The sequence below is a fragment of the Kogia breviceps genome, chromosome 12 (assembly GCF_026419965.1).
Source record: "Kogia breviceps isolate mKogBre1 chromosome 12, mKogBre1 haplotype 1, whole genome shotgun sequence".
Lineage (NCBI taxonomy): Eukaryota > Metazoa > Chordata > Mammalia > Artiodactyla > Physeteridae > Kogia > Kogia breviceps.
Genome location: NC_081321.1, coordinates 97,669,660 through 97,691,495, shown reverse-complemented (window position 1 = coordinate 97,691,495; position 21,836 = coordinate 97,669,660). Strand labels below are relative to the sequence as shown.

The 21,836-nt window shown below is 46.0% G+C and overlaps 1 protein-coding gene across 1 annotated transcript in view; it reads left to right on the top strand.

Annotated features, from left to right (window-relative positions):
- EFCAB6 (EF-hand calcium binding domain 6) overlaps positions 1–21,836 on the top strand; it is a 215,168-nt gene that overhangs the window by 72,199 nt on the left and 121,133 nt on the right. The window contains 7 exon segments of the mRNA XM_067010638.1: positions 1,638–1,786; positions 4,831–4,941; positions 7,446–7,551; positions 8,628–8,663; positions 13,791–13,850; positions 13,941–14,101; positions 20,854–21,027. Of these exon segments, the coding sequence (XP_066866739.1) occupies positions 1,638–1,786; positions 4,831–4,941; positions 7,446–7,551; positions 8,628–8,663; positions 13,791–13,850; positions 13,941–14,101; positions 20,854–21,027 (797 nt within the window).

Genomic DNA, 21,836 nt, shown 5'->3' with positions numbered 1-21,836 from the left:
TAGCAGTGAGAGGCCCGCGTACCGCAAAAAAAAAAAAAAAAAAAAAAAAAAAAAAAGTTTATGTGATCATGTTGGAGTTTTTGGAACACTAGGTAAAAACCTGTGGGTAGTGAGACTTCCGGTATCTTTATGTCCTTTTTTATACTTTGCTGAATTGCTTGCATTTTTTTGGTCATTTCATTATAAACAGTAATGATGAAAATTCCTAAAAGGTTTTACGTGTCACAAAGACATTAATTCTGGGGACTTTCCTGGCGGCCCAGTGGTAATGACTTCGCCTTCCAATGCAGAGGGTGCAGGTTCAAACAGATCCCGAGATCCCTGGTCAGGGAGCTAAGATCCCACATGCCTCCATGGCCAAAAAACCAAAACATGAAACAGAAGCAATATTGTAACAAATTCAATAAAGTCTTAAAAAAAAACCACAGAGAAACAAAGACATTACTTTTGTTTCATTCCTGCTTTTCTTCTAAGAGCTCTGGATTATGCCAAAACACTCTCCTGAAAAAAACCTGATTGGAGACTAAATGTCTTTAAGATATTAAAAGCAGATTTCATTAATCCAATAAATATACTGAGTCCAGACTCCATGTCTGGCTTTGGCTTCCCTCCACTAGAGGCTTCCCCCAGGCAGCCCACCTCCCTGAGAGAGAGACATGGGCACATCTAGCCACATTTTGGGTTAATTTTATGCAACTTTCTAAGAAGCTTAGGCCCTGTAAGTCTCTAGATTCTTTTAAAGATTTTCCCTTGGATTTCCGATACTCCTGTGCACCTTCACGAAGTCTTAGTGGAATGTGCTTCTTATTCCTTTAGTGGGGAGACACACTTGTACATATATTTCCATGTTCCAGCAGTTTTTTAAACATCACCTTTTACACCAAGTTGGTGTTTCTTTTGTTTATCTTCGTGTCTCAGTTAGCAGGAAAAAAGTGAATTCAGACAACGTGGAGAGGGTTGGAAATATCGAAGAATATTGTTATTAGTAATAAACAGCAGGAAAACCTTTAGAAATAAAACCAATCTTCATAGCATTTTTATGAGTCATATAAAAATCAGTGGTTAACCTACTTTACTGCATTTTAGAAGTCCCATAAGCAAAGCTGATTCACCCTGGTTCTTTGTAATTCCCCCCCACCACACACAAAAAAAGGATAATTAAAGAAATGTCCAATGTGTATGATGTTTATGAAATCCTAACGATTTCCCGTACAGTCAAAGCTACTTCTCTTTTTAATAAAATGTCACCAGCTTTTTGTTTGATTGACCTGACTTAATCAGGAGCAGCCTAGCATGGGCTCACAGTAGGGATGGATTGAAAGTATATTAAGAAAGATGTATCAAACTGGCAGATCCACCAAGTATTTTTAGCTCTGAAATTTGAGTTAGAGCTATTGTATGTGCTGTTTTTCCCTGAGAAACTTGTCTGCCTTGTCATTTGAGTAGCTGTGACTGGGGATACTGTTGTGTAGTGAGCTCATCAATTAAACATTTGAAGTTCAGTACATGCCATAGTAACCTTTTTGATCAGTTTTGGAAAGGAAAATGTGAAGAGGTTTTGGTGAAAATGAAGTGGTTGAGGAGCTGTGTGCCGCTGATTTCTGTGAAGGCTGTGCTCCCATTTTAATTCACCGCAGCTTTCAAAGTCCTGTGAAAAGGTTGAAAAGGCCCTGAGTGCAGGGGACCCGTCCAAACGTGGCTACGTCTCTTTGAATTACCTAAAGATTGTCCTCGACACCTTTGTATACCGATTACCAAGAAGAATTTTCATCCAGTTAATGAAAAGGTAAGAGTCCCGTCGTTTCCTTGACATTTTGTTCCCCCAGACGTCAACTGTGAGGATGAGGAACAGCTTTCTTTATTTTTTATTAATGTTTTCGACTTTTTTACTATTGAAAATGTCAAACACATGCAGAAGTAAAGAGAATAATGTAATGAATCCACGGATGCTCCCACTATACCCGTCTGCAGCTTCCCACTCGTGGTCAATCATTTCACTGCTATCCCTGCCCATCTTTTCCTCAACCTCAGATAGTTTTGAAGCAAATACCAGACATCATATTTCATTGAAAAGATTTATGTCTCTCGATAAGAACTCTCTTGAGAAACATGGTGAAGATACTGTTTCACACCTAATAGAATGATCAATAATATTAATAAATATCCAGTCAGAGTTCAAATTTAACTGATTGTCTCACATTTTCTTTTCTAACTTATTTGACTCGAGATCCAAATCAAGTCTGTACATTGCAATTGATTGATTTGCCGCAATTCTTTTTTAATCTGCAGGGTCTCTCTCCATTTGTCAATTTTCCCCCCTTAAGATGCATTTGTAGAAAAAAAGTCTGGACTGTTTGTTATGTAGAGTTTCTTACAATCTGAATCTGACTGATTGCAACCCACGGTGACATGTAACATGCTCTCCAACTTAAGGTGAAAATATACGGCAGTAACAAACTATATCAAAATAACGGGCAAAGTTTGGGGAAGCAAGATTGAGTATGAAAGATGAAACTCTGTTTTGTATGCGGATAGCAGTGAATTAAACCACCCTCACAATCTACTTATTATATGTTGCCATGTGCGTGTAATGAACTCAGTCAGTCAATTCTCTCTCTTCCTCGTGACCACATACATGGTGCTAATAGCAGAAGTAGAAGTAATAACCAATCAAGCGTTAGCTGCTATAATCATAATCATAGTCAAAGCGCTATACGAGTGTTGACTGCGAGTGATATTAACATACGTAGGTAGAGGGATAAACGCTGTGAAGGAGAGAGACATAGTGCAATAGGGCAAATAGCACCTGGTTAAGGAAATAAGGGAAGGCTTCCTTGAGAAAGTAATGATTCAGTTGAGACTTGACAGAGGAGTGGAATTAACCACCTGAAGTGGGGGAGGTGGGTAGTGGGGAGAATGTGGCAACTGGCAAAGGCAGCAACAAGCATACGGGCCTTAGGCGAGCAAGGCCACAAGCCTCTTGAAGAACCAAAGGACCAGCACGGCCGTAGCCAAGAGAGCAAGGGGCAGCGCGATATGGGACGAGGCTGGAGATGTGAGCAGGGTCAAACTGTGCAAGCTGTACGTTACCGAAGGATTTTAATTCTTACCCAAAGAGCCGTGGGGAGGCGTGGAAAGATTTTAAGCAACAGAGCAATCTGATCACATGTGCAGTTCAAAAAGTGCAGGCTGGTTAAAGTATGAAAATATTCACATATTGGTGGAAGGCAAGAGTGAGTACAAGGAAACCGGTTAGGAGACTAGAGCAGTAATTCAAGTGAGGAAAGCTGGTGGCTCGGCACCATACGTGGACGGATGCGTGGATGGATAGATAGTTGGATGGATGTGTTGTGCACATGTAACCTCAGTTGCGTTGGCAAGACTCATGGACTGTAATCTTAAGGCAGCTTCATTTTCTTGCCCACTGCCCCTTTAAATTTTCTCAGTTGGGTTAGTTCTTTTTCCCTTGGATGAAAGCATGAGCAGACTTTGATTTTTTTGGTTTGTTTCAGGTCACACAAAGAGCCTCAGCTTAGTAATTGCGATAGCCAGTTTCACATCATGGTCGAAGCTGTAGACTTGACTTAAACGTGCATTGTGTTCCCTACCCAGTTAGGGTCTGTTGCAGGCAAGAAGAAAGGGGGCACAGATGGCTTCTTCTCCCCATCTCTGCTTTGCACTTCTCTTCCTTCCTCGTATTGCAAACTCGGCTTCTGACTCCTCCACGCCTGGAACGCCCAGGGGAAGGAGAGAAAGAGGGGGCAGCAGCGAGGTTCCTGTTGGACTGGCTCTGCCGTGAGCTGGAAACCGCATTTTCCGGCCCCAACAGGTGTCTCTCTGAAGGTGTTTCCTTTCATGGGAGTCTTTGTCGTGTCTCTGGGCTTCACACTCGGCTGTCGCATCCACAGGTTTTTGATGAAGGCAAATAAATGCATCCCCATCTCAGCTGATCGCTTATTCCCTCCTCAGCCTCTGGGAACCTGGAAACAGGGAAGGAAAACCGTCTTTGTTAGGGTCTGTTCATTCTTCCAGGTGGCCTCCCCGGGCAGGACCTAGACGACCCTGTGTGTTTGTGTGTGCACACACACTCTCGCTTGCGGCCCACGTCGGGTTCACACGAGACCCTCTGCGTTATTTCCCCGATGACGGAGAGTCAGCCAGCAGTCTTGCCGACACCTCCCCACCCCCACCCCCCGCCCCCATTTTCGGTCAATGGCTCAGCAGTTCGTCCCTCATCTGCAAGGTTTCCGTTCTGTGAGGGCGTCAGGTACTGATACATTAGACACCCCCCCCCCCCATGGCCGGGGCATCTGCAAACTCCCAAGTAGAGCAGTTCTGTCCACAAGGCTTGAGGCGAGGGGTACACATCGTCCGTCCTACTTTGCGCTGGGCTTGGGGATCACCCGAGCATATCTGAAGCTTTGCTCCAGAAACCTTCTCTCTTATTTTTCTAGTTTCTGCACCCGGAGCGCGAACGTCTCGGGGCCTTTACTCTGCTTACCACTCGGACTGAGCTCTTCAAATAATGAATTTGGAAGAATTATTTCATGAACGTTAGGATTTTAATCAAATCCTTTTGTTTCTTCCTTCAGTGTATGCTACTGCTAACAGAATATAGAGACATGGAGATGTATTAATCGGTTCGGTTTTTCCTTGCTTTTAAAAAATCAATTTGTAGTATTATTTTACTAAATTATTTTGTTTACCTTAGATATGAAACTTCATATAAATTCACTGCTTCCATTTTCAATTCAATGTTAAGCATCTAATCCATGCAGCGTTATAGAAAAAAATGTTTAAAATACTATTTTTGTTTTTTTTTAAATCCAGATTCGGACTTAAAACCACCACTAAAGTCAATTGGAAGCAATTTTTAACATCATTTTATGAGCCTCAGTTGTTGGAAGCTAGTAATAAAATTCCCCTGACAAAAAGAAATAGGTATGTAAAAAAAAAAAACTAAACTAAACTAAATTTTGGTTACACATATCATAATATGTAAAAGGTTAGAGAATATCTGAATTACTTTTTCTTCATTTATTGAATGACAAATTAGTCTTCTTTGAATAATTACCAACTCTTGCATAATAAGGTATAGCTTATAAATTATTTTCCATATATTTTTCTTATTTAAAACTGCCTTAAACTGTAAGGTAAGTATAATTATTATTCCAATTTCTAGATGAAAAAATAAGACCATATGGGGTCTTCACTAGGTCAAAGGCTTAGTGAGTCACGGACGCAGAAACAGAGCCCGAATACCGTCAATACACACATCGACCCTGCCGACATCACTCTCTGAGCGCTGAGTATAATCTTGTAAAATTGTGTACAAACACATATTTGTTAAATATTATACGGAAAAGAGCAACGTATGTTAACTTGTTTTCCTACCGCTCTCTGCATGGTGAAAATATTGTGGATTATTTGCCTTGAGTACCATTATTTTTGTTTTCATTCTAATGTCTTTTTTTTTTTTTTTTTTTTTTTTTTTTTGTGGTATGCGGGCCTCTCGCTGTTGTGGCCCCTCCCGTTGCGGAGCACAGGCTCCGGACGCGCAGGCGCAGCGGCCACGGCTCACGGGCCCAGCGGCTCCGCGGCACGTGGGATCTTCCCAGACCGGGGCACGAACCCGCGTCCCCTGCACCGGCAGGCGGACTCTCAACCGCTGCGCCACCAGGGAAGCCCTCCATTGTCTATTATAACTTCAGATTTATATTTATCACATAAATTGTGGTGGGCGGTGGTGGCCGAAAACATAAAAAAATACTTAATAATATGACATTTTCGAATTTAGACTTTCCCTCTAAGAACTATTTTATCTTGACGCGCACCCTGTACTGACCGCCCTGTGTAAATCTTGAAGAAAAAAGACTTTATAACCTCTGCACGTTCATTAAAAGCACTGTGCTCTCTTGTAAAGACAAACGTACCACAGAGTTAATTCCCGTTTTGCTGGGTCCTAGCCCCGTCTCCGGGAATTTCTGACTATTTAATGAACTGCCCTGGTCACCAGCCTCCCAGGTATTCGGAGCCCACTGCGCTCCCCACACATTGCATTTCTGGGATGCGGCTCTGTGAGTTCATTTCTTAAGTGAAGTTACTTCTGTTTCTTTACAATTTTCTTGTCTCACAGCACCTTGTCCAGGACTGTAGGAATTAGCCTGTGAATTTTCTTTACTTTAAAACAGTGGTTCTCGGGCTTCCCTGGTGGCGCAGTGGTTGAGAGTCCGCCTGCCGATGCAGGGGACGCGGGTTCGTGCCCCGGTCCGGGAAGATCCCACGTGCCGCGGAGCGGCTGGGCCCGTGAGCCATGGCCGCTGGGCCTGCGCGTCCGGAGCCTGTGCTCCGCAACGGGAGAGGCCACGGCAGTGAGAGGCCCGCGTACCGCAAAAAAAAAAAAATAAATAAAAAATAAAACAGTGGTTCTCAACTGGGGACAGTGTTGGCCCCCAGGAGACATTTTGCAATGTCGTGAGACATTTTTCGTTGTCCCCGCTCATGCCAGTGCTTGCCAGGTTCCAGTGGGTCACGCAAGGAACTCAGGTTCAGCATTTCTCCCACTTTATATGTTTCTTAAAAGTGGTGGTAAGGGTGTGTGTGTTTATATGTTCTCACACAACTGGAAAAAGCGAAGACGGCTGCGCGGATGCAGCAGTAAACTCCCCTAAACAATTGGAGAGCTGTTCAGAGAGCCAGTATGATTCACGATCATTCTTTATTTAGTGGAAAATGTCCAGCTGTCTAAGTGAACACCGAAAAGGGAGGCCAACAAGTGTATATTGTTAGGAGATTCTCCGGCCCCCTTTCTGACCAGAGTCCCTGGTGAAGTTGGCTTTGATCTCCAGAGATGGATGGGTGATCACGGGTCTTCAAGGGTACACGCCAGACTGCCGGCCCTGAGCTCGGGGAATGAAAGCAAGAGGCAAGGAAGGGAGATGGGTCTGATAGTATAGGCGGTCACGGCCGTTGTCAACAGGGAGGGAGAGGTGGCGAAGGTTGACATCCTCACTGCTTCAAAGCTGGAAATGTGTGCCCTCGGTCACCGAGTTGGCGAGTGGACTGCAGCACTCTGCACAGGGAGGTGTTTGTCTCAGCAGTGATCGTGGCGTCTTTCCTGGTCTTTTTTGACACCAAAGGCACAGGTCGGCAAGAGGGCTGGCCACAGCTAGTCGGCACGGGAAGAGGTGAGTGATGGCTCAGCAAAGCTGACCGGTGCCTATGGGAATTGCATCCATGCCAGCCCCCTTACTAGGTACCACGTTAACTGAGAGACAGATGGGCCCTCACAAGCACGTGACACTTTCAGGGAAAGGAGCCGTCCAGAGATAAAGCACTATTATAGTCGTTGTTAGGGTGGTGGGTTTTGTTCTTGTTGTTTTTGCATTAAGAACAGAGTTCAAGAACATAATCTTATTCCTGTTTTTCTCTTAATTCTCTTGTAGCATCAGCTCTAGAAGTCAATTTCGCAAGGAAGACATTATCACGAAGTTATTTAGACATGAAGGTCACTGGGCATCGTTGAAGAAAGCACTGCTGATCATCAACTCTGTAAGATTTTGAAACCCTTCTCTGGTGAAAAACTTAGTGTTTCAAAGAAGGCTAATACTCAGAACAGGACCAATAAAAACTGTATCTCCATTCATTTATCCACTCAACAAATAGTTTTTGTGCTCCCTTTATATGCTAGGAAATATTCTGAGTCCTTAGGGATACAAAGCCTGACCTCGAGAGCTGGGTCTAGTTGGGAGGATAGAAGACATACAATTTACTGCAATATAAATGCCAGGGGGTGGGAACAACGCGTGTCAAGGTTGTTAGGAATGGAGTGACTGGTCACCATGAGCTGTTTACTTAAGGACTAATCCAGGCCTGTTGACCCATCTTCCCACGCCCCAACCTAGAGTTCATGGGTTCATAACCAACTGTAGCCCGTGCCAGGAACATTTTCTTAGTTCCAGAAGAGCCTGTTTGCTTACTTAGTTGTACTGCAGAGGGAGGCTTATTCATGACTCTGCTTGAAACATGAGCTCCTGTCCCACTTTCACGTTTATTTTAGAAAGCCGCATTCGGATGCTTCTGGTACATAGCAATATCCCCCAAGTTAGTTATTTACTGAGCACCTCCAGTAACTGAATCTCTAGTAACCAACCCGGAGTACAATGAATTACTTTGCCTCAGACTCATACTTGAGCGAGTACCAAAGAGGGACTGCTCGGCCTCAGCGCCCGCCTTGCAAAGCCTGCCGACCGAGGGGCGGTCTGCACTGCGGGGCAGGGCTCTGCGGGGGCTCCCAGGGCCCGGGGGCGGGCCTATAGGTTTGGGGTTTGCTCTCTGCTCTGGAGGCTGCAGCTCCGCACCTCTGTCCATCTAGAATGCCGCTGCATAGCGTGGATTCCAAGGTTTGGGGGTCCTGCTTTCGTGGGGGAGACGCTTTAGTGGGTCCACCGGCCGTCATTAATCCTGATGCCTATATGACCTGTCCTCTCAGGATGCACAGGAATGGTGACACCGACTGGGTGCTGGGCCTTCGGTGATTTTCCCGTACTCGCTCGCCTCGGCCTTCAGCACCTCTGTGAGGTGGACCCTATCGTCATCTTCTTTCACTTCTTTTATTGCTGAGGAAGGGAACGTGGGGGCGTGTGCCCGGCCTGAGGCGCCCAGCTAGCGAGTGACGGGGCCAGGATCCGAACGGGCTGCTCCGGAGCGGGCGCGTTCCGCCCTGCGCTGAGCCGCCTGCTCGCGTGTCGGGTGGACCCCACCTCTTTAAGGTAAACGAAGGCTTCCGTGTGTTCCTCCCCCTCGGCTTGTCTTAGTATCTTGAAGAGGCGATTTAATTAAAAATAGTGAAATCTTCATCTCCGCTAATGGAGGACCGTAATAATGCGTACCGTGCCAGATACGTCACCGACGGACCGCTCGGCAAACAGACTGACGGACACACGTGAGGAGGTGGGGGACTGAGTGCCTGCCCCACGCCGGACCCGGCCTTGGGCACTTAGGTCGAACTCATAGATGAATGAGGTGAAGTCCCTGCTGACAAGGAGCTCACCCTCCGGGGCCTCACACGAGAGCCACGGCCATCAGATACTTGAGAGCTGCGGAGGGCGTGCTTTCCAATTGAGATGCCCGCTTCAACCCCTCTGACCGTTTACCTGGGTCTTGGCCACATTCCGGGACCTGGAAGGAGAAGGAGGGCCCAGGGAGAGAGCCAGGAATGGGCAGGGCTGGCTTGTTGCCTGGCCACAGAGGGCAGCCCTGGGAAGCAGGTCCCCCTGCTGTAGAGAGGGGCGCAGAGCTGTGCCGAGATGCTTTAGAGCCACTCCAAGCAAGCTGTGTGCGCTGCCTCCACACGCTGCCATCCTCCCTCCACGCGGGCCCGTCACCCTGGTCACCTCCGTGTACATCAGCTGTGGCTCATTTTCCCGCACCCGGAAACAATCTGTGCTCTGCCTGTTCACGGACTCTTATTCTCGGTGTTATTATTTGCAGCTCACATGACTTTATACATAGAAAGTCCACAAGAATCTTCAAAAACATATTAGAATTAATAATAGAATTGAGAAGGTCATTGGATACAAGGTCAATATGCAAAGATCAATAATATTTCTATAACCAGCAGTAAGCAATTAGAGAAAGAAGTTTTAAAATATCATTTCTAATAATATTTTTAAAAACCAAATACCTAGAAATATATCTAACGAAAAATGTGCAAATTCTCTTCATTGAAGGCTAGAAAGACTGCTTATACAAATAGCCATCCTTTACAAGCTTTCAGAAGGTATAGCAGGAGCACTTCTCAACCAATTCTCTGAGGTCACTATTATCCTGATACCGAAGCCAGACCAAGAGATCACAAGAAAACAAAATCACAGATCAATATCCTTTGTGAATATAGTTGCAAAAATTCTCAAAAAAGTATTAGCAAAGTGAATCCAGCAACATGTAAAAAGGATTAAATGCTACGACCATATGAGATTTATCCCAGGACTGCAAGGTTTGTTTGACTTCCAAAAGATCAATTAATGTAATACAAAATATTAATAGAAACAAGGACAAAACTGCATGATCATAGATGCAGAAAAAAATATTTGAAAAATTCAACACTCATCCAGGATAACAATTTTCAACCAACTAGAAATAGAAGGGAAATTCCCCAACCTGATAAAGGCACTTACGATAAACCCACAGCTAACAGCATAGTTAATGGTAAAAGACTAAATACTTTCCCCCTGAGATCAGGAAAAACACAATGATATCAGCTCTAGCCACTTCTTTTCAACGTTATACTGAAGTTCTAGACAGTGTAATCGGGAAAGAAAAGAAATAAAATGCATACAGATTGGGAAGAAAGAAGTAAAACTGTCTTTATTCACAGACAACATGATATTGTAATAGAAAGTTCTAAGGAATGCACACACACACAGACTGCTAGAACTAATAAATGAATTCATCAAGGTCACAGGATACAAGATGAATATACAAAAATCAGTTACATTTCTATAAATTAGCAATGAACAATCTGAAAATGAACTTCAGAAAGCAATTCCATTCACAATAGCATAAAAAGAATAAATTACCTAGGAGTCAATTTAACAAAAGAAGTCCCAGGCTTGTATACTGCAAATTATAAAAAACTGTTAAAGGGAAAAGAAGATGTAAATAAGTGAAGAGACGTTCCATATTCATGGATTGGAAGAATCAATATTATAAAGGTGGAAATTCTCTCCAGATTGATCTGTAGATTCAATGCAAACCCCATCAAAATCCCAGCTGGCTTTTTTGCAGAAATTGAAAAGCTGATCTTAGAAATTCATTTGGAAATGCAAAGGTGGCAGAATAGCCAAAACAATTTTGGAAAAGAAGAATGAAGTTAGAGTACTTAAACTTCCAGATTTTGAATCTTAGGATAAAGCTACGGTAATAAAGACAGTGTGATACTGGCATAGGATAGACTTATTTGTTGACGGAACATAATTGTGAGTATGGAAATAAACACTTACATTTATGGTCAATTAATTTTCAACCAATTCAGTAGGAGAAAGGATAATCTTTTCAACAAATGGTGCTGAGGCAATTGGATATCCATAGGCAGAAAGATGAATTTAGACATGTTCTTTACATCATATACAAAAATTAACTGAAAATGGACCATAGACCTACATATAAGAGCTAAAATGGTAAAAGTCTCAGAAGAAGACATGTGTAAATCTTTGTGACCTCGTGTTAGGCAAATATTTCTTAGATGTGACACTAAAAGCATGATCCATAAGAGAACAAAATCTGTAAATTGGACTAATCAGAATTTAAAACTTTTGTGCTTCGGAAGATACCATTAATGACAGACTGAGAGAAAATATATGTAAATTATATATCTGGTGAAGGACTTGTATCTAGAATATATGAGAACTCTTAGAACTCAATAAGAAGACAACCTGATATTTTATTTTATTTATTTATTTATTTTTTTAAGTTTTTTTTTTTTTTTTTTTTGCGGTATGCGGGCCTCTCACTGTTGTGGCCTCTCCCGTCGCGGGGCACAGGCCCCGGACGCACAGGCCCAGCGGCCATGGCTCACGGGCCCAGCCGCTCCGCGGCATGTGGGATCCTCCCGGACCAGGGCACGAACCCGTGTCTCCTGCATCGGCAGGCGGACTCTCAACCACTGCGCCACCAGGGAAGCCCCAACCTGATATTTTAAATGGGCAAAAGATTTTAATAGACATTTCACCAAAGAATATATAGGAGTGGCCAAATAGCACATGAAAAGATGCTCAGCGTCATTAGTCATCAGGGAAATGCAAATCAAAACCACAATGAGATATATCACTTCACACCCTCTAGGATGGCTGCTATCAGAAAGACAGACAGCAATAAGTGTTGGTGAGGTTGTGGAGATGGAACTCATACACTGCTGGTGGGAATGGAAAATGGTGCAACCGCTGTGGAAAACAACATAGTGGTTTCTTAAAAATTTCAGCGGAAATTTACCACATGACCCGGCAATTCCACTCCTAGGTATCTGCCCAAGAGAAATAAAAACATGCGTCCACACAAAGGCTTGTGTGCAAGAGTCCATAGTAACATTATTCATAATTTCTAAACTGGAAACAATCAAAATGTTCATCAACTTATGACAAGATAAACAAAATGTGCCCTATCATACGATGGAATAGTTATATCAGGAATAAAGAGGAACAAAATACCGATCCATGCAATGCCGTGGATGAACCTCAGAAACATTATAGTAGGTGATAGAAGCCAGATGGAAGGTGCATAGAGATGCATGTACTGTATGATTCTATTTACATGAAATATCCAGAAAAAAGCAAATATAGAGAGTTTAAAAGTAGATTCGTTGCCTCAGGATAGAGATGGAAATGGAGAGTGAATACAAATGGGCACAAGATTTCTTCGGGGTGAAGAAAATATTCTGGAATTAGATAGTGGGGATCGTTGATAAATTTACTGAAAATCATAACTATTAGTTGTCAGTGATTCCCATTTGGACATTAAACAATTGTCACTCCCAAACCAAAAAGTGCCCTTGCACATATCCTCTAAATTACTTAATTTTCTCCAAGAGGACCTTATATCCTTTTCAGATTTTGTTTTTTTTGTTGTTGTTGTTTTGTTTTTTTTGCGGTACACGGGCCTCTCACTGTTGTGGCCTCTCCCGTTGCGGAGCACAGGCTCCGGACGCGCAGGCTCAGCGGCCACGGCTCACGGGCCCAGCCGCTCCGCGGCACGTGGGATCCTCCCAGACCGGGGCACGAACCCGCGTCCCCTGCATCGGCAGGCGGACTCTCAACCACCGCGCCACCAGGGAAGCCCTGTTACTCACTCTTATACTTTGTTGTATATTCTTCCAAACCTTTATACCTACACAGGCATATGATTTTTTGCAGCTTTATTGAGGTATAATTGATATATAAAAACTGCACATATGTACTGTATATAATTTGATGAACTGGATATATATATATACTTTCATATATAATATCTATTTTATTTTAAAATGAGACCACATAATTAGTGACTTTTTAGTTTGTCCTTGATTAACGTATTGTTAACCCTTAGTGTCAGTAAAAATTCTGCTATGTAATATTAAAAGATGCAGCATATTCCCTGCTCTTATAATCTAGGTGTTCATTTTTCTTCCTTTTATAAATTTTGCTGCAAGGAATATTGTAGTGCCTCCTTTTTTTTCTTTTTGCATCATCCTATGATAATTTCTATAGTATAAATTTCCAGAAATGGAATAAAAATTTTATGTATTATTTTAAAAATATTTTAATTATTTTAAAAGTTGAATATATGTATGAAGTACAAAATGCAAAAGATGCAGAAGGGAATACAGTGGAAGTGAGTTTTCCCTCTACCCCTGTCCCCAGCCTCTCCCCAGAGACAGTCACTGTTACTCTAGAGGCTGTAGATTATCAAATTGTCTGATGTCATCCATTTTCAACACTAGCAGTTTGCTTCCTTTTTTTATTTCTGCCATTCTGATAGGCAAAAATGTCATCTCATTATTCTTTCCCTTTGCATTTATTTGATTTCTAGGTGATGGATTTTTTTCATGTTTCCTGTACTTCTTAAAAATAAGCACAAGTTAAATGTTATTATCCCATTTCCAGATGGGGACTGGGGGGTGAAGACTCACTTCTCAAGGTCTAAAGCTATTGGCTAATAATCAGAGACAAAGCTGACAATCCAAGTCCACCTGCCTCCAAAGCTCCCGCTACCTTTATGAGTGATTTGTATTTATGTATTTTCTCTTTCCCAATTAGCTGAGCAAAATATCCTCCCGTAAAGACACCAAGGCACCTCTCTTCCTGGCTTGGGATTCAGTAAGTAACGCTTTCCTATGTGGCCCCAAGGCGCTACCACCCCAGGTTACAAACGTGCAGCTTGGTAAATATGTTTGTTTTTTCTGTTAGGTGGAAGAAATTGTTCATGGCTCCATTACCAGGAATCTACAAGTTTTCTATAATATGCTGCGGTCACATGACCTTGGAGACACAGGGCTCATTGGGCGAAATAACTTCAAGAAAATCATGCGCGTTTTCTGCCCATTTTTAACAGCCGAACATTTAGTAAAGTAAGTTTTCTGGTAACAAAATTAATTCATGCCGTGTTTTCCATAAAGTCTGTTTTACAATTTTAAACCTTTTTCTACGTATTTTTTTTATTGCCATGTTAGTAGGTAGTGCTGCTAATAGCTCCTATTTATTGAGTCTGTGCTAAGCATCGGGCGTTGGTTGAGAAGAGTCTGGCGTATGTGCTGTGTCCTGAAGTCCTCCCCACAAGCGTGTCAGGCAGCTGTGACGGTTCCCCTGGTGGATAAGGAAACGGAGGCCTGGAGGCGTCAAGCACCTTCTGGGGGTCACGCGGCTGGTCAGTGGAGCCTGGACTCCAGCTCTGCGTGACGGCACGGCTGCAGGCTGCATGCCTCCTCTGCTCTCTGTCGTTGCGCCATGTTACCTCCCGGCGTGTCCGGCTACGATCAGCCAGCCCATAAATGGTAACTTGAGTTATACTTTTCTTTCGTTTTGGTTTAAAACTTAATCTGTGGTGGATGAGCCGAAGCTGGGGGGCGGGGGGGACAGGGATATTCGAGAAAGAAGAGAACGGTGTCCTGTAGGCCCCAGAGGTCCCCTGCCTGGTGTCCCTTCCACCCTCCACACGGAGGGGCTCACCCCCTGGGGCATTCCCTCTCTGCAGACGACCTTGACAACCTGCAGGCCGAGCCAGCACTCTGCAGGGGGGGGGGGGACGCCTCCGACACGCCACCTGCCACCTGCCACCCGCTTGCTGCTGTCCCAGAACTCAGAGCTGCACGGCCTCAGGGACGGGGGCCGGTGTTTCCCAGCATATGGACAGTGATCTGGGAGATCACTGTGGGCGGAAATCCAGTGGAATCACGGCGATTCTCTTTCATTCCTTCCGATTGGAATGTTAAAAATCTTATTTATTGTTTTTCTTTACATTACATTGATTTAAAGTGACCTGAAACACAGTTGATCTTATTGGTAATTGTGGGCCTCTTGACTCTCCCTTCTGTGAACACTCATGTCTCATAGCCCGTTTCTTCTGTGGTTTGTAAGAAGAGGAGGGGGAGGCCTAGGCTTTCCCCAGGAAGAGGGCCTTGCAGAGAGCTTGGCGTGCCGGGCCCGGTGTTTGCATTCATCCAGTTTACGGAACGTTTGCAGAAAGATCAGTTTGCCAGTGGGTGGAAGAAACACGGCACAGGGGAGAAGCGGGTGACAGCAAGTCCAGAGAGGGTTGTGGAGGAGCTCGGGGAGGGGCGAGGGCCTGGGCTGGGCAGTGGGCAAGGGGGGAGGCCACCTTGATGCCCGTGTCTGCAGGGGCTTCAGTCGCTCGCTGGCTCGTGGCTCTGCTGCGCGTGTCCGGGGAGAGAGGGAGAGAGGGAGGGGAGGGCGGCGGGTCCCAGGGCTGGCCGGGAGGCTCACTTCTCCCTCCACCTGGTCCTTCACTCGGGAGTGCTGCGCGAGCCTCCCGCATCCCGGCCGTCCTGTTGATAGGTTTACAGAAACCCCTTCATGTACAGAGTGGTCTGATGGGAGGGAAACAGATGCAGATGTACCCCGCGCGGCATGTGAGCCCGGAGGACCGGAGGATGGGGCGGGGGGCGCGGCGTAGAAGGCGAGAAGCTCCGCAGGGATGTGATGCTTGAATCTGGAGAAGAAAGGGGAGACCATTTCGGGCTGTAGGCTAGCAGGAGAAAGCCCAGAGGGCTAGGGGCCCACGGCACATCCACGTGGACAACGGGGGCAGGGGTGTGTCGGGGAGGACGGTAGGGGCACGGTACCAAAGGGCGGGCGGGAGGGAACGTGGCTCTACACCGTGGAACCGGATTCACCCGGCGGGCAGGGTTCTCCACGGGGTCTGAGAGCCACCCAGAGGGCTTTGAAAACCCTGATGCCAAGCCCCGTCCACGGGCTGGCCCGGCACGCGTCTGCTGAGATCCCCGCTGGCTGTACCCCGCGGCCGTAGTTGAGAAGCAGAGCTGAGGGGGAACTGGAGCCTGCGGGGTGGCTTTACACGGGGCTGGGTGGCCACTGCAGATCTGTGCTTTATAAAGATGGCTCTGGCTCCGGTGAGGGGAACAGACATAATGGAGAGAGAGGGAAAGAAGAGGCTTGAAAGGAGGGGGCGGCCGAGGACTGCAGGGGGCGACTGCTTTGGGATGGGTCTGGGCAGTAGAAGGACAGACCTGGTGACTCTGGACCGGGAGGCTGATGGCAGAGGAGGGAAAGGAGTCTCCAGTGATGCCGGGGGCTGCTGGCCCGTGAGAGGACACAGAAGGAGTCGGCCCGTCGGGGTGAAAACACGGGCAAAAGACTCCAGGAGGACATGGGGCTCAGAGAGGTGTCTGGGCCGTGATGAGACTCCAGCGTCCTCCTCACACCGGCAGTTCGTTCATTCGTTCAACAAGCGTTTGTCCGGGGTGGATGGGGCGCCGTCCGAGGTGCGAGGGCTGCAGGTGGGGCCTGGCAGGACACCACCAGACAGCCAGGGCCCTGGCTGGTCCAGCAGCAAAGGAGGCCGAGAAGGTTGGGGCAAGGGGACAGGAAGGGCGGGGCCCGGGGCTAAGGGGGCAGGAGGAGGCCAGCCAGGTCCGACGTCGCTTGGGAAGCAGGTGGGCCGGGAGGGGCGGGTGGACCCCTCAGCAGGTGCCACGGATGCTTGTGGAGTGTAGGATGCAGTGCCGAGAAGGGGTTCACCTGCCTCACAGACAGGCTTTGTGCTTGTCTCTGGGCTGGGAGGAGGAGTCAGTGGAAAGCCAGAGACTGGAGAGAAAAAGTGTTGACAGACGGAGCCAGGCTAGGAAGAGGGGTGGGTGTGGGCGCTAACCTAGGAGTCCCGCCCTCCGGACTTCTGTCTCCTCGGTGCAGGGGGAGGTGAGATCATCAGCTGAGGGGGAGGTTGGAGAAGGAATAGGAACCCTGGGAAACTGCAACTTCCAAGGAGCAAGAGAGGGGAACCTCTTGGGGGTCTCTGTTTACTTGTCCATCAAAAGGAAGATGTCGCCCAAACTTTGGGCGTTCTTGTTCTAACCTGAGTACATTTTATTTTCTTTCTATCAACTCCTCTTTTTCTGAAGTATATTAGCTTTTCAAAAGGCTTTTCTTACCACCATACATGTAAAAGCATCATCACTTGCTATAAAGAGGTTACACTAAGACTGCATTTCATGAAAACAATATGATTAAATCCTGACGAGACGTCTCTATCTGCCAAGCACTCTGAGTGTGAGACTTGCTATCGCTTTGTTAAAATATAGGTTAATAAGTAGAAGGAAATATGAACTACGTTAGATATCACTTGAAGTAAAAGAATTGTGAATTTGCAAACACGTTAAAAGGTAGAGCAGGGGAGGTAGAGAAACTGGTCCTCTCACGTGTGCCTCTTGGGCGTGTAAATGATAAAGCCCCTTTGGAAATCGACTTGACGTAACAAGAACCGCCAGCTGCACCCCCCCCCCACCACCACCAATGGAGCTACCCTTTATCTCTGTGGTTCTCCTACGAATACACACCGTGAACTCATGTGGAGGTTCAGGGTGTGTTTGGACTGCCAGGGGCGTGGATTGGGGTGGGGTGGGAAGGAAGCGAGGGTGAGCCCCAGCTTCCGGCTTGAGCATCTGGGTACTCGGGATTGTCACCTGAGCTGGGGGAGTTTCAGGGCTGAAAATCAGAAGTTCCATTTTGGACGTGTTACCCTGCAGAGGAGATGGGTGACCCCCCCCCACCGCCCCAAGTGACGGGTCACTCTATTCACCTCCTTCTCCACCTCCCCTCCAGCCCACCTCCCAGGTACTCGCTACCTGTCACCCGGCTCCATTTTTCATGGCTCGTGTCGTTTGTTTATGTTTATTACCTGTGCCACCCACCAAGGATGTAAAGCACAGGGACTTTGTCTCTTCGCGCCCAAAGTCCCGGTACCCAGGAGCGGAACCGTACCCGGCTCGTGGACAGGTCATCTGAAGTGTCAGGCGACGGAATGAATGAATGAATGAGTGAACTTAAGTGGATGGGTTGTACAGGCAATTGGATATTTGAGGTAGAAGCCCCCCTATTCTCTTCTCCATTACGTAGCCAGTCTTTGTCTAAACTACAAAGACGATCACGTTAAAACCCTGCTTGAAGCATTTGGGTGTCCTCTTGCCATTGGGGAAATACCAGATGCTTTAACAGAGCGTGGCTTCCCAGCCCGTCAGGATCCTCAAACCTCCCCAGAGAGGCTTCCCTGGTGGCTCAGTGGTCAAGAATCTGCCTGTCAATGCGGGGGACACGGGTTCGAGACCTGGTCCGGGAAGATCCCACGTGCCGTGGAGCCACTAAGGCCGTGCGCCACAACTACTGAAGCCCGCGTGCCTCGAGCCCGTGCTCTGCCACAAGAGAAGCCACCGCAGTGAGAAGCCCGCGCACCGCAACGAAGAGTAGCCCCCGCTCACCGCAACCAGAGAAAGCCCACGTGCGGCAATGAAGACCCAACGCAGCCAAAAGTGAATAAATAGATGAATTCATTGGAAAAAAAGAGCAAAACCTCTCCAGAGCTCGGACTCTGCAGCCAGACTGCCTGGGTTCAGATCCCGGCTCGGCCCGGAGCTAGCTGTGAACTTGGGCAAGTTCTGAGCGTCTGTCCTCCTGCAAATGCTACTTAGAGAGTTGTGGTCAGGATCAAATGAGGTAATAGGCATAAAGCCTCTCACCCAGTATCAAGCCCTCGGGAAGCTCTCGTATGCTGCGGCCGTTCCTGCAGGTCCCAGCTCAGCTGGGCTGACTGGCTTCCTATTTCTTGAGAACACCAAGCTCTCTGTCGCCTCTGGGCTTTTCGGTGATCTGCTCCCTCGGTTCAGAATGAGCAGTTTCCCAGCCTCTTGCGGCTCCAAGAGGTGGGCACGGCTTTGGTTTCCTCACAGCTGCAGCTGTGATACTTTACACAGTGCAGTGCTCGTCACAGAGTATTCCTGAAGCACTTCTAACAATTGCCGGTACTTACTGAGCAAAGCCTAGTTTGGAGCTCATGCTCTGACCCCTGGCTCCATGCATGTCATCATCATATTGTGATCCTGTTATTCCAGCTGTGGTTTATTGAGCACAGATACAGGTAGCAGGCCAGCCCAGTGCCAACAGCTTTACGTGGATCCTCTTACGGAATTTTTACAGTAATCCTCTGAGGTGGGGACTTGCATTATGTGCATCTTATAGACAAGGAAACGGAAGCATAGAAAGGGTCACGTGCCCCAGGTCAGAGCTTCTCGACCCTTTGATGCTCTTAAAAGTTATCAAGGACCTCTGTTGGATGGAGTGTGTCTACCAGTACTTACTGTATGAGAAGCTAAAACTGAGACCTTTAACCTGTCATTGCAGAAAATGAGAGTGCACGTACTACTTGTGTTTCCCTGTAGGCTCAGGAGAAACTTCGGGGTTTCAAAATAAGGATTTATTGGATAATAAAGAGGTTACAGAAATTATAGCGGGGCCGGTAAGGAGCTAGTCAAGTGCTGTAAAGAAACTGAGCTGAGCTGCTCTCTGAAAGCTCACTCCAGCTCCTCACGGAAACCCGGCGCGTTTCTGCAGCGTTAGACCGCGTTAGGGAGCGCAGCCCACACGGGCACGCACTCCACCAGCGCTCGGAGCAACGAATGATCGCATGCCTTGCAGCCTCTGGAAAGTCCGCTGTACACGCACCAGAGACTCAGGGTGGAAGAGACAAATGACATCGTGTATTCATGTGAAAAGACGTGGCCTCACTGTGCCGGGGAAGCGTCCGCGGACCAGACCTCGTGAAGCCCGCCTTCAGTCACGGAGCCAGCCGATATCCAGACCCCGGGAGGCAGAATCCAGGGCTCCCAGCCACCCCTACTGTGCTCTAAGCCTTGTGCGTTCTAACGGATCTGTGGAATTTTTTCTTGGGTCTCAGGCTTTACCAAGTTGGCAACAATGAGCACGTACAAACTTTATGATTAGAATAATATTAACAAACAAAATGTTTGAAAAGAAAAAGATCCTGCCATATTAGTGGTTTCCTATGTTTTTATCAAATATTTGCATATCCCCAAATTCCAATAAAGTACTTCCATAATTCCATACCAGATTTCTCACGAAATTTTTTCTTTATTTTACATTTATTATATCTTTATTGCAGTATTGTTACAAACAATAAACTACACATATTTAGATAATACAATTTGAGGAAATCCATCCTGTGTATATATCTCCATGAACCCATCACACGCTGTCAATCCAGATACCAAACTTTTGCATTCCCCCTGAAGCTTTCTTGTGCCCTTTTGCAATTCATCTCTTCCACCCACCTAGCACCATGTCACTACAGATGACTTTGCATCTTCTAGGATTTTCTATAAGTGGAAGGCTACAAGATGTTCTCTTTTTCGGTTAGGCTTTATTCACCAAGCATAATGACTTTGTGGTTCACTCATGTGGTTGTATGGTCCTTGGTCATGGCTGAGTGGAATTCTGTTTCATGGCCTTACCCCACTTTGTGGATCCATTCCTCTATGGATGGACATTTGCTTTGTTTCCAGTTTTTGCGATTACAGATAAAGCCACGTGTATCACACGTCTTTGTGTAGACATACATTTTTATTCTTTCGGCTAAGCGCCTAGGGCTGGAACAGCTGGTTCCTCTGGGGAGTGGATATTCAGTTGCCGAAGTGTCTTCCAAAGTGGCTGCACCATTTTGCGTCCCACCAGCAGCGGAGGAGGGCCATGGTGACCCACATCCGTGCTGGCACTCGGTAGGGCCCGTCTTCTTTTAGCCATTTCTAATGGGTGTGTTCTAATTATCTTTGAAATTCAGACTCTGCAGTAAGTTTCGGGATATTGCTTCAGGAAGAATCCTTTACAAGAAACTTCTGGCACGCCTAGGAATTAATGGCCCACCCACTGTCTCTCCAGTTCCTGTTCCAAAGGATCAGCTGTTAAGTGATCATCTTCGAAAAGGGAAGCAGCAGCAGCCAGATCTTTCTGAGAGGTAAAACAAAGCAAAATGGAGGCGTTTATGAAAGCCACTGTGCCTACTGCAGTGTCGATAGTTAATAAATATTTGTGGACTGAGTATTTAAATATTTTATGATTTAAATAAGAAAGATGGCAAACTATAAAAACAGTGATTAAAGTCAGGGATTTTAGAGCAAGCAGCAGAGATCTTAGGAATTAGTGCCTTGACCTATTAATTCTAGAACTGAAAGCTGGGAGATCTGGGGACCTACCTCGGGTTATTCACAAGTATGGTGCTCATGCTGGGGGGAGGACCCCGGACTTTCAGCCCCCAGAGAACCCGCCTGCCACTCAACTACGACGTACCTGCGTTCACACTTATTCTTCTCCAGAAACTTAGATTCCTTACCACTATTTAATACTTATTGCAAAATACACTCATTAAACTGGTGAACATTTTCTAACACGAATGATGGAATTATTTAAATGGTTGCCAAATTGAATTGTAACAATAAAACATAGTTAGTAAATCTATTAAAAGTCAGACTGATGAATATTGGAGCTCTTCTTCATTTTGAAGAACATAGGTCTCACCTAATGAAAAGATATTATTTTAGCTTGCTTGTTCATAGCTTATAAAAGAATCCATAAGGAGAGGTAAAACGTAGAACTGTTCAGCTGACTTCATGTTGTCATATCCCCTTTAAAAAATTCTTAAGTGTAGAGCAATGGGAATATTTTAATGCTCTGCTAATGAAATTTGAATATCTGGGCACTTCAGTAGTAGCTCCTTTATGAATGGGCAGAAAGATGGTATTTGAAGAGAAAGGTTAAATATTCTGT